The sequence below is a fragment of the Nicotiana tabacum genome, chromosome 13, assembly GCF_000715075.1.
Source record: "Nicotiana tabacum cultivar K326 chromosome 13, ASM71507v2, whole genome shotgun sequence".
NCBI lineage: Eukaryota > Viridiplantae > Streptophyta > Magnoliopsida > Solanales > Solanaceae > Nicotiana > Nicotiana tabacum.
In genome coordinates, this window is record NC_134092.1 from 9,466,101 (window position 1) to 9,478,816 (window position 12,716).

The 12,716-nt window shown below is 34.6% G+C and overlaps 2 protein-coding genes across 2 annotated transcripts; one reads left to right on the forward strand and one right to left on the reverse strand.

Annotated features, from left to right (window-relative positions):
* The first annotated feature begins 431 nt into the window (after positions 1-431).
* Positions 432-4,602, forward strand: LOC107764628 (putative sugar phosphate/phosphate translocator At3g11320). The gene is made up of 4 exons (XM_016583238.2): positions 432-1,441; positions 2,338-2,441; positions 2,566-2,794; positions 4,076-4,602. Exons 1-4 carry the CDS (start codon positions 992-994, stop codon positions 4,220-4,222), a joined length of 930 nt encoding a protein of 309 aa, XP_016438724.1. The 5' UTR covers positions 432-991; the 3' UTR covers positions 4,223-4,602.
* Positions 4,603-5,760: 1,158 nt separating this feature from the next.
* On the reverse strand, positions 5,761-9,808 carry LOC107819250 (LIM domain-containing protein WLIM2b). The gene is made up of 6 exons (XM_075227716.1): positions 9,603-9,808; positions 9,267-9,451; positions 8,534-8,633; positions 8,408-8,442; positions 8,192-8,281; positions 5,761-6,203 (listed from the first exon to the last, which is right to left on the reverse strand). The coding sequence occupies exons 2-6, from the start codon at positions 9,399-9,401 to the stop codon at positions 5,994-5,996; spliced, it is 570 nt and encodes a 189-aa protein (XP_075083817.1). The 5' UTR covers positions 9,402-9,451; positions 9,603-9,808; the 3' UTR covers positions 5,761-5,993.
* Positions 9,809-12,716: the final 2,908 nt, after the last annotated feature.

Genomic DNA, 12,716 nt, shown 5'->3' on the forward strand with positions numbered 1-12,716 from the left:
CCCTAGTAGAATATTATCTATATCTGATACAGTAGCAGCTTACACATCAGCTTGCAGAAGCAGCTTACACAACATCTTTCTTTCTTCTATAAATAGAGGAGATTTTAGTTCATTATGTACATAAGTTTGAATAATATATTAGTTTCTCTCTATACTTGTCTTTACTTTACAGTCTTTATTTTATAACAATATGACATTACTTTCTTTTTTAACTTTTCCAATTTTTTTATATTTATCAACAAATTAACTTTATTCTTTTTATAATTTTTAATAAGATGATTTATAACTATAAAAATATGTATAACTTGTTTTATTTTAAAAAAAATAAAAAATTGAGTTCAAGTGCATCACATGAAATGAGACCAATGGAGTATTTTTTGTTTTTATAAATAAAAATAAATTGATTACGTAATTAATTACTAATTCATGCTAGTGAGTAAATGACTAGTTCTAAATCGTATTACTAACACGCGTTTACCTTTTGCTCTCTCTATCTCTGCAAATCCTGCGTCGGTCGTCTTCTATTCTCCCACCATCAAACTCCTTTCTCATTTCTCACACTTCTACCCCACACCCCCACCCCGGTCCCCATCTCCCACCCCACCCCACCCCATTTATCTTTTTATATTTGCTTGAGCTTTCACATTTTAGCTTTATCTATTCAGTAACAAGTAAACTTGTCAACATATCTGCTGCTTTTTTCTTCACAATAAATTTACTTTTTTTTTTGTTTTGTTTCCTCAGATTCTTGCTAATGAGACTGAATCAGATCCAAGTAATGCTAAACGTGGTTTTAAAATCACTTCTTCTTTTGTGAACTTTTGGGTTTTTGGGTACCAAAAAGATCATTTTTTAAGTCTCAGCAGTGATGAATTTAGGCCTTAATTCTTGATTTTTTTGTGTTATACTTAATTCTAGAGAATTTTTCTTTGTGGGGTTTTATTTAAGGTAAATTCTTGATTTTTGGGTGTCAAAAAAGATCAGTTTTTTAATGTCAACAATGAAAAATTCAGGTCAATTCTTTACAATTGGGCTAGTTACAGCTTGGTATTCATCAAATATTGGGGTTTTATTACTGAACAAATATTTGTTAAGTAATTATGGGTTTAAATATCCAATCTTTTTAACTATGTGTCATATGACAGCTTGTTCTTTACTAAGTTATATAGCAATTGCTTGGATGAAAATGGTCCCAATGCAAACTATAAGATCTAGAGTTCAATTCCTGAAAATCTCAGCTTTGAGTCTTGTTTTTTGTACTTCTGTTGTTAGTGGAAATATTTCACTTAGGTATTTGCCTGTATCATTTAATCAAGCTATTGGTGCTACTACACCTTTTTTTACTGCTATCTTTGCTTATTTGATGACACTGAAAAGGGAGGCTTGGTTGACTTATATCACTCTAATTCCTGTTGTCACCGGCGTAATCATTGCTAGTGGGGTATGCCCTTTTGTATATTTTGTTGAAATTTTAGCTGAATTGTGGTATTATTGTATAATGATATTGGTCTGTTTTGGTTGGTTTTTTTATATTAGACTTTAAATTCGTGCTCCTTTTAGTGTAATCGTCTGAACTTTGGAAATCATAGTGGTGATTCAGATGCGAACCGGGTTCTTAGATCATCAAGTCAGGTTGTATATTCAATAGCAGCATAATAATTAGGTTGTGCCAAAAGAAATATCTTCTGAGCTAGAGTTATGAAAAGGAGTGCATTTATATATGACTAAATTTTATTGGCATTATAGTTTTTCGTAGTGTAATGCTGTGGAAGAGAATCAGTCTAGTGGCTACTTAGCAGATTGACATGGTTTTTATTGCAATTCATTTTCTTTATCGCTGTTTTTTTATGAATAGAAATTGTTTTTTTTTGTGTGTGTGTGTGGGGGGGGGGGGGGGGGGGGGGGAAGGAGGGAGAAATTTGGGAATATAAAGAGGGGAGTCTTCTTGTTAGCTATGAAGATATTGTCCATGAAGCCGTCCTTGATATTTCACGATCAAAGGTGTAATGCTCTTTGTAGAAGCGGTCATTATATATTGTGGTACCATGATATGGTCATATAAGCTGTGTTATGATGAATGAATTTGCTAAAAGAGAAGTGTTTTAGCATTTATTTCCTAGTTAGCGTGATGGTTTTGGTCAATTTGTGATTAAGAACAAATTCTTCTTCACTAGCACAATGTTTAGGGCGTGAAAGAAATATCTTCTGAGCTAGGTGTATGAAAAGCACTGCATTGGTATTCTATATGACTAAATTGTATTAGCAGTTTCATGTTACTAATGTAATCCTGTTGGAGAAATCTATTTGTTTCTGATTCATTTCAATTTATCTTCTCAGGGTGAACCAAGTTTTCATCTATTTGGATTCATAATATGTGTCGGTGCAACAGCTGCAAGAGCACTCAAGTCAGTGCTTCAGGGGATTTTGCTGTCTTCTGAAGGGTAATTATTACATAGATTTATGTGTTCTGTATACGAATAAATCTGTAGTCAAGTTTTGTGCTTTTTGATGTGAACATTTTGGGGTGTAGGATATGAATGCTGAAACGTTTTCTTTTGAATCAAGGGAGAAGCTGAATTCCATGAACCTTCTACTCTATATGGCTCCTATAGCAGTTGTGTTTCTATTACCGGCGACGCTTATGATGGAAGAAAACGTAGTTGGCATCACATTGGCACTTGCAAGAGATGATAGTAGAATAATCTGGCTTTTGCTATTCAATTCTGCCCTTGCATATTTTGTAAATCTCACCAACTTTCTGGTGACAAAGCACACCAGTGCTCTAACACTTCAGGTACTCTTCTTCATTCACTAGTCAGATTTCTTTTCATATGAATTAGTCTTTTATATTGTCAGATAAGGTTGACTTATGCCAAATATCTCCATTAAAAAAATTAAAGAAATTATGATATGATCTTCTCTCTATGTTGTGAAAATGTCTGTCATTGAATGTCGGGATAACTCCACGAATTATGCATGGGCCTATTTATGCTTATTCGAAAATCTTGTCTCTTTCCTGCTTCATCAAATATAGCTCTTTTATTTAGTTTGATCATTTGATTTTCTGGGAGTTGCTTTTCATTGTCTTCCTTGCTAGTAAACAGTCTTCTTAAAGCTTCAATGTTTTCATCTATTATATCTGTCTGATGTTTGGTTTACTATCAATTTGCTATTCAAACATTTTGGAATCTTTGTATATGCTGTTTTCAATTGATTGTTCCAGACTTATATACTAGGGATTTTATGTGCAATTGAATGAACTTGCATTTCCTCCCCTTATTCATCATAGATACCATGAAGTAAGGTATCAGCCTATCAAGTAGATGAATCAAATACTTGGAAAAATTACACAAAAACGCGAAAATAATAGAGATTATGGGAGTGTTGCAAGGCACCTACTTGTAGTTTGGACTTTGGAGAGGATTAGAAGTACTCAAGCTTAGCCCTATATAGGAAATTTTCTCTTCCAGTGACAAACCTGTTAAGGAATGGAGATAACTTCTCATTTCACAATGTTTGTATGTTTACTAAAAAGGGAAAAAACGGAGTTGCATTTCAAGACTCATCCTCTTAGAAATGGCTGGGGATTTATCACATAAAATCACTTATGTTATTTTACCGGATGTTTTAGGCCACAGATTAGAGCCTTGCACCAAGTGAACTAACTCTGTATTTAAGTGGAGAAGGGTAGAGGGGAGGGGGGATCATCCCCGAGTTTCGAAGGCTGCGGTTGGCCCAAAGGATCGGCTCCAGATGGATTTCTCGGTCATGAAAAAAAATGTTACATTTTGGAAATGAAGAACTTTTTAATTTGAAAAGAGGTGTCGGCTAATTTTGATGGAGCAGATAGGAAATTGAGTAAATTAAAATTGGGATGGAGAGAGGATAAATCCTTGAATGGTCTACCTTACTTATATTTGTTCCGTTCAATTATCATGGTTTCGTAATTTCTCTACATTGGGTTTCGCTGTTCGTTGTTATTACCTTATTCTTTTTGGTTAAGGAGCAATGCGCGTTCTTTTGATCTCTTCTATTGATTCTTTGTCCTTACGACAAAAATTGCTTGCTTTCACAGGTCCTGGGAAATGCGAAAGGAGCTGTAGCTGTTGTCATCTCAATCTTAATATTTAGAAACCCGGTGTCAGTCACAGGGATGCTCGGCTATGCACTGACAGTTTTTGGGGTCATACTCTATAGCGAAGCGAAGAAACGTAGTAAATGAACATTGAAAAATCTTCAACTTGCAACTTCTGACATTAATTGTCTGTTGAAGAAACAATAGTTCAACTTTCAGAGGCAAGTTGGATCATGCTTTTGCAATTGTTGTCACAGATTTTTTCCTCGAATTTGTATCTTTTTTCCCGGAAACCTGGGAAACAGACTTTCCATCTGTATCGGCCAAGAGATAAAATAGGCTGAATAGAAAGTCTTAAGAAGTTACTTGATCTATCTATCCATTCATTCCTGGCATGGATAGTATAGATATGTTTTGTTTTTGTTTTTTTCAGGAAGATTGTAAAACTGGGACTGCACAATATGTTACCTATAGTTGTCAAATTTTGATTTATTAATGGAAGGATCTCAAAATTGGAGATCTGCAAACGGCTATGTGATTTCTTTCTATCTACCAAAGTCTTGGTTGTTTGTGGGAGATAGCAGGTATTCGGTGGAATAGAGAAGGTGCAAGCAAGCTATCTTGGACACCACTATTAAAAAGAAGTGTGTTCTCACACGTTATGTTTTTAGGTTCATGGCGAATGTTTCGAAGAGTTCAGCACTTTGATTTGAAACCTCAAGCATTACATGCTCCTTTTTCTTGTTACAATTATGACTCCCCTTTGGACTTGGAAGTAGTCCAATCTGCTCCTCAGCTGATTGCCTGATTCAAACTCAGCAACTGCTGATTATCACTTGATTTCCCAATGGACTAGCTTCATGTTCCAAAAAGCAATGGTTATGGTACTGGGAATCTGCTGTCATGCCCGCACGGATTGGCTTTTTCGGCTACTCTACATCGAGCCCCAAAAGCGCGTGTATCATGTGAATTTATGTTATACTTCATAAAACTCTTCACTTTCCTCTCCTATTCCGATGAGGGATTCCTTGAAGGTGACATGTGTACTCCTTCTCCAGGTTTCTTGCCAACCTAGAAGCTTGTCAATCCTGCTTGACCTGTCCTCATCAGCCCGCTCTTCGCCATAGGCGTCACTTTTGCGTTCTGCATTTGTAGCTTCTTCTGCGCAAGCCCCCACTCGTACACACACATAAAACAGAGACTCCACGAATCTTACTAGTGGCTTAGCAGCTAAAGTTGGAGTCATGCATCAAAAAGTTTATCGATTCAAGAACTTTCTTAATTAGGACTGTAGCACCAGTCATAGTTCAACCACTGTGATCTTGCTCCTTTTCTCATTTCTTTTGCTGGGTTTTGGCACCACTTGAAGTATGCGTATTCGATTACTTATCGACGTTAACAATCTTTTACAATGCGACATGATTTATTGCTAGAGTTAACCTATTAGAGCAAAATCACAGCCACATACAAGCAGAAAACTCCACAGACATGCATTTTTTAGTAAAATGAATGATTATATGGACTAGCTTCCATTATTAGTTTCCTACTTTCCTTTAACATGTCTATGTTGGTACATAAGTCACATGGATGTTCCAACTAACTAGCTTAACCAGTATAAAGATATTTTCAATAACTGGAAAGTGCAATCAACAACCAAAAACAAAGACAGAACAATAGATGACTATGTATCAACACTCGTATGAACTGCACAAGTTACTCCAGCCAAAGTTGATGAGAAAACAGCAGGATCGCTTAACATCCAAAGGTTAAAGGAACAACAACAGGATATAGTTTTCACAATCGTGGAAAACAGATCACACAGTAAAATCAAGATGGTGCACCACACCGAGATACAAAGAAAGAGGAAGAAAACTTTCCAGTTAAAAAGACCAAGCCTTTCTCCTTTCAGAGATATAGTTTAAGAATCTGGAACAGTTGCTGCTGGACGCTTCACTGAAGCACACTTGATTAAATGATTGTAGCTGCCTTTCTCCTTGAAAAGCTGTGAAAAATGAGGTTTGCAGTATAAAATCCCATCTAGTGCAGCATAATTCGAAGGATTTAAAGAGCATCCGCCATGAGAACACTTGAAACATGACTTATGATAACTTTGGTTCTCCACTGTTACCTGAAAAACATGTGCAATCAACTTAGATACAAATCCAAAAGCTGAAATGTTGGGCAAGTGTGGCCTACGATTGAAGAGGAAAATATTGTCAACAATTAAAAATGATGAAAGGAACTCTAAGCTTAAAAGCTCTGGGATTTAAACAACAACAAACCAAATGTAATCCTACAAGTAGGATCTGGGGAGGGTAATGTGTACAACGACCTTACCCTTACCTTGAGAAGGGGGCTTTAAACAAGACAAAAAATAAGTTGTTCACTTTGATAACTGGTCCACAGATTTTTACACATTTAGATATCAAGACAAACACATAAGTTAACCACAATCAGATCAAACTAGCTTCCTGCTGCTGGATAAAAGAAGCATATGGAAGGTTCAGACGACACAGTTTTTTTTTTTTTTTGGAATTATTATATACCACACAGACTTTACCTTAATAAAGTTCAAGTTCTTTACTACCTTACAACTCAAAAGTGGAAGTTTACATACGTGAGGCAACTGAGAAGATGGGGTAGTATAAACAACTTACTAGCAGTGGCGGAGGCAGAATTTCCACTAAGGGAGTTAAAAAAAAAAGTTAAAAAATCAAAAGAGACTGTGGACAATGGGAGTTGAACCGGGTTTTGAATCCCTTTAACCGGTGAGCTATGCTTTTGCGCTGTGTCAGGGAGATTCAAAATATAATATATAGAGGCACAAAACTAGATTTTACATTATATGTATAGTGTAATTTTTCGGCGAAAGGGGTTCGGGTGAACCCTCTTCCGGCCCCCTTAATCCGCCCCTGCTTATTAGTAGCTCCGAGTTAGTATTCAGTGGGATGTCTAATGAGAAAGTAGAACATATTGTTCAGCATTAGATGATACTTCTCTTTTTTATTTCTAAGCCGCGGGTGAGTGAGAGGGGATACAATTTGCTCAAACTCAGCAAAAGACATAGCATCAGTTTCTGGCACTATCTTCAAAGAACTACTAATGATCATTTTTGTGAGCAAATAAGCTCGAACTTTTGGGAATTCAGTTCATCTATGCTTAAGTTAACTTTCTCTAAACCCTTTTAAGAGAATAGACGACGCATATCAAACTGAAGATACTTGAACTTCTTATGTTGTTATATTCTATCTTTAATTTAAACAAAGCATACATAGACACTACGACAATTCTCAACCATGTAAAATGTCCATTCGAGGCGCGAGCAAGTTCAACTATCCTAAATATCTTTTAGCTATTATCCACTCCTTTAGGTTCACTATATTGTTATTCATTGTTGTGCAGAAACACAGCATGTTTCAATTGAAAGAGAACATATTCCCAACATAAAGACATGGCTTGTATATTTCATTATTTCCACACTGCAAAGCCACTTAAAAGCTAAATCTGCTTTCATGTGCCTCTAGAAAATGAGTAACGTTACAAGAGTATTCCATGAATCCAACAACAACAATAAAAAAATCCAGTATATTCCCACAAGTGGGGTCTGGGAAGGGTAGTGTGTACGCAGACCTTACCCCTACCTAGTGAAGATAGAAGGGTTGTTTCCAATAGACCCTCGGCTCAGAAAGGGTGAGGAGAAGAGTATTCCATGAATCCACGGTGCACAATATCAAACCCGAAATCAATTGAGGCCATTGCTTGTAGGGGACACAAATGAAGCCTTTTGACACACAAAGACTAACTCCAGAAACAAAAAACTTATTATTATTATGAGCACTCCCCCCCACCCACCCCACCCACCCCTCTTTCCCCTAATAAGGTCTGCAATGTTGACCAAAGCCAATCAGAATTTAAACGATAAACAACAACCCAGTAGAATCCCACAAGTGGGGTCTAAGGAGGGTAATGTGTACGCGGACCTTCCGAAAGACCCTCGGCTCGAGAGGAAGAATAGAAGCAAGTAAATAACAAGGCAGATTTCAAACGATAAGTACAATTTACTCCTCAACATAGACATCATAATAGGATGAAATTTTGAGAATTCAATATTTGTACCTTCTCAAGTGGATAAGCCGTTTTATCACAGGTCGCACATTTTTCCTGTGTTCCAGAAAACATTCGGGCAGCTTTGCTAGGAGATCTTGTCTGTGTACCGAAAGCAAGAGAATAGAAAATAAGACGCATAGTATTGCGACAGATCTAAAAGATACACTATTTTTCTTATTTTTCAGTTTGTTAATCTTAGGTACAAATAGTTGCAACAAAAGTTACCAGCTCTGGAGTTAACTTCTCAGCTGACTTTGCAGCTGTCACGAGTAAAATGCATTTCGTATTAGATAAAGTAAATGGACATTAATGTTGAATAATGGAATTAAGCAAGAAACAAATAACACACACGTGATTGAAAGTTCTTGTTGAAGTTGCCAGACTCCTTGTAAAGCTGCTCAAAATGGGGCTTGCAATACAAAACACCTTCCATTGAGGAGTAATTGCTCAGCTAAGAAAATACCACATCAGTTAGTATGCATCAAAACACCATAATCTTTTCACATTGAAACTCTACATATACTACAAATACTAAGACAACTTTTCTAAATGATTGAGCTAGTACTGATGTTGATGCTCAATTTACAACTCCTATTGCAGTATGCTCCAACATCAGGATATTGAAAGTTCACCCTTTGCCAATTTTCCAACTCAAATCACGAAAAGATTATGATAAAGGATTGTAGTCTATCGGCTAGGCATTTGCTCCACATTTAAACTAAAGAGTTTGAATATCTGCTTCTACCTCAATAGATTTCAAAAAAGTCAAGCACTTCCTCTACTTGTCTGTCTGTTCAATAAAGAATAATTACTTTCTATATTTGGAAATAATTTAATTTTACTCTTTCTATTTTATATAGCCACATAAACATGGATATTTAAGACCGCAAGTTTCAAAAGTCTTGTGTTTCTTTCTTAAATTCTCCTAACCCACTCAAATAGGTTCATCTATTAATCAATCTAACTACGACCCAATCCCTAACAAGTTGGTCTCGTGTATCAATCCTCTACATCCATTCTACTTTATTCAGCGACAACAAATGCTAACTAATAAAAACTTGGAAAGAAGATTATAGTCTATTACCTTGAGAGTTCCTTTACAATGGGTGCATTTAAAGCAAGATTTGTGATAGCTAATCCCATCAGCTGACAAAAGCTCAACTGGGTAAACTGTCTTTTCACATGCCTTGCATTTCTGTTGTGTCCCCGTAAATGACATGACTTATGACTTCAACACAAAATATATACTTCTAGATCTGATATTTGACTCTACAGAAACCAAAAAAAAGATTCAGTCTTTTAATATTTGTCAGGTATTTTCACCGATCTATACAAAAAACATAAAAATTAAAACATCTCAGTTACAAGTAAGGAATCATTAGTTATGTAGAAAAAATATGTTTGGTTAAAGGGTGCATACATTGGAAGAAGAAAAAGAATGCTTCAGTTCTTGATCTGCTAAGACTGAAGCAAGTTTATGTGTGGATTAAAGTTCAAGTTTTGTGACGCGGCGAGGTAATAGCAGATGAAGAATTTAGTGGGGAAAGAAGATTGTTTTTTTTTTAGGGTCAGAGAGAATGATGATGTGGGAGAGAGAAGAGAGAAGAGGACAGAAATATCTTCGACGGAAAAAAGTAATTGGCTCATTGTTTTAAGTGGTCTCTGTACCGAATTGGACATAATGTAGACTCGTATTAAACCAGACACAATAAATTCTGTCCTAGAATCCGGTTTTTGTTGAGAGTCCGGAACTAAAATATTATTTTTTTTTGACTCAAGTACAAAAATACGGGAAAAAAATAATTGATGATCAATTTATATATAACGTATTTGTTCAATGTGCTATACTTTAATGGTATATTTGTCCGTTAAGGTATAACATATGGGTTGTATGTGATATATTTGAATTTTAAATTAGCGTGACAATATATATATATATATATATATATATATATATATATATATATATATATATATATATATATATATATATAGAGAGAGAGAGAGAGAGAGAGCTTTTGAATCATACAGGTAGGTATAGCGCATTCAATATATGCGTTATACCTATATAAAATATCGGGTCCGTCTCCTTCCCCGACCAGACAAAAGCAGAAATACCAAAATTTAACCCCCCCCCCCCCATTTTTTAACCAAAAAATTCCATTGAAGCCACCCGTCCCCCAAAAATTATGTCTTCTCCGTATTTTAGCAAGCTAACACCGGATTCAAAGCGTTGTCGTGTAGTGGATTTCGTCTATTTCTCGTTTCGGCTCCCAAATTATCAATTTTTCATATTTCAAAAAACTTTAAATCGAGGTATTCCGACTTACTTTTTGGTAAAACTCATGTATATAAAATGCTCATTAGTTGTTATTTACCGTGTTGTATATTTTTTTGTGATTGTTTTGTGATTTAATTAATTTTTTTATTTTTTATCCGGATTGGTTTATTTATGTGTTAAAAAATTAGTAAAAATATATATTTTTATTTTATGAATAATTATTGTTATATGTGATTTTATTGTTGTACGTATATTAATATGTGACTTTATTGTTGTTTAGTGCCCTTTAGTGTAATGTTGTGCCCTTATTGTTATGTAGTGCCCTTTAGCGTAGTAAAACAGATGTAATAAATTTTAGCTTACGGTAGTTGACTTTGTTTATAGCCATTTAGAATAGTGTTACTTTAGTGCTATTTAAGATTCCGTTGTGTAGAATAAAAATTACGTGTTGTCCTTAACAAACTTGGTTAGAGTACTCAATTATGAATTTAATGTATTAGTAGATAATTATCAAATATTAGATATGAATCATAAAATAATCAGTTGACGTTACAAAAGAGACGCTGCCGGGAAATTTGGGCAAAATATGACAGTTAACAAACAAATCGTTACGAATAAAATAAATTCAATATTATTTACTATTAAGTTTGTAGTATTTTTTATATGAATAATTATTGAATATATCTTGATTACTTATAAAATTTTAATATTTAATTATGTTATAATTCAAAAATAACTTAAAAAAGATGATAGTTCAAACAAAACCATGTATAATTTTAGTAGAAAAATGTAGGAAACTTACATATGGAATATTAACATAGAAGATTTATCAACCTAAGTATTTATTGTATGAATAATTACTAAAATATCTTTTTAGTTATTGAAATTAATTATTTAATTCTCTGTTAACCCCAAAAGTATTTGAAAAAAAAAAGATGATAGTTCAAACAAAAACCCTCTCGAATTTTAGTCAAAAAATGTAAGAAAATAACATATGAAACAACAATATAGAAAATTTATCAAATTAAGTATTTTTATATGAATACTTATTAATTATATCATGTATAGTTATAAAAATTAATTATTTAATTCTATTATACCCAAAAAAGCTGAAAAAGATGATAGTTCAAACAAAACCCTGCCGAATTTTAGTCAAAAAATGTAAGAAACTAACATATAAAATAATAATATAGAAAATGTATCAACCTAAGTAATAATATAGAAAAATTATCAATTAAATATTAATATAAAAGATATTGCAATATATTTAAATATGTTAAACAATTAAACAGAAAAATACTTTAACTAATATTGTTCAATTTACAGACATCGTCATGGAGCTTCCCCATGTGCATCCCGGACCTGCATCTCGAGAGCTACTATTGCTACAGGGCAACCATAGGTCTTCACACATTTGGGATGGGCAGTGTCTGTCCCAGACCTTCTGCCCTAGACGTATAGACGGTCTGTGGGAGTTCATGTTACAACCTATGTTTTCGTACGTACGAGTCGTTGTAAGTCAATTGATGTAAGCTCAGAAATGAAATCATATTTGAAAACTTTACAAAGTAAGTTAATCATATTTCCTCGGATGTTACAAATATTAAAGATCATGAACAACAAGTACAAAGATGGTTGGAAGATTCAAAAGCTAAAGGAATTGAAAAACACAATGTTTCGTCGAAAAATCGACAAATTGGGAATGTTATAGCATGTACTTTTGAAGTGAGACCAGGGTGTTTAACATGATAAGGAGGTTATGTTATGAGTTATTTTAGTCGTATGATAGTCGTGTGTTATATTTTGAGGTCAAGCGAGTGGTGGAACAAAAGTCGATGAAAGTCATCACAAGTTACGTTCATAAGTTTTACTGAAACTTTGGGTCCAATGTAACTGACATTTTCTCCCAATATACGTAGAGTTATGGGGTGTTCCACCCATCAAATTAAAGATCTATGAGTCTATTTTCCAACGCATTAAACCGTTTGTCAATACGACATCGGAGTAGAGATATATGAGAGTTTTTCTGAGACTGCGCAGACTGTCACCTACTTGCTTAAACGAAAATCCAAAAATGGGCCTCTTCGGGTCGTCCAAAAATGGGCCAGTTCGGGTCATTCAAAGAGGACTTTTTAAAGGCTTATCCCCTTCATATATTAGGTTGATAATAGGGAAAATAACCAGACTTAATCTCTGCAAAACTCCTCCCAAAAATTTCCCCCAAACCCCAATTGATTTTCTCTCCCTTTCAAG

Coding starts and splice junctions, on each gene's coding strand:
- LOC107764628 (XM_016583238.2), top strand. CDS start 992: ATGTCAACAATGAAAAATTCAGGTCAATTCTTTACAATTGGGCTAGTT. Junction 2,442..2,565: donor ATTTTGCTGTCTTCTGAAGG/GTAATTATTACA, acceptor TTTTGAATCAAG/GGAGAAGCTGAATTCCATGA. Junction 2,795..4,075: donor CCAGTGCTCTAACACTTCAG/GTACTCTTCTTC, acceptor TTGCTTTCACAG/GTCCTGGGAAATGCGAAAGG.
- LOC107819250 (XM_075227716.1), bottom strand. CDS start 9,401: ATGTCATTTACGGGGACACAACAGAAATGCAAGGCATGTGAAAAGACA. Junction 8,634..9,266: donor ATTGTAAAGGAACTCTCAAG/GTAATAGACTAT, acceptor GTATTTTCTTAG/CTGAGCAATTACTCCTCAAT. Junction 8,282..8,407: donor AGAAGTTAACTCCAGAGCTG/GTAACTTTTGTT, acceptor TTCGGTACACAG/ACAAGATCTCCTAGCAAAGC.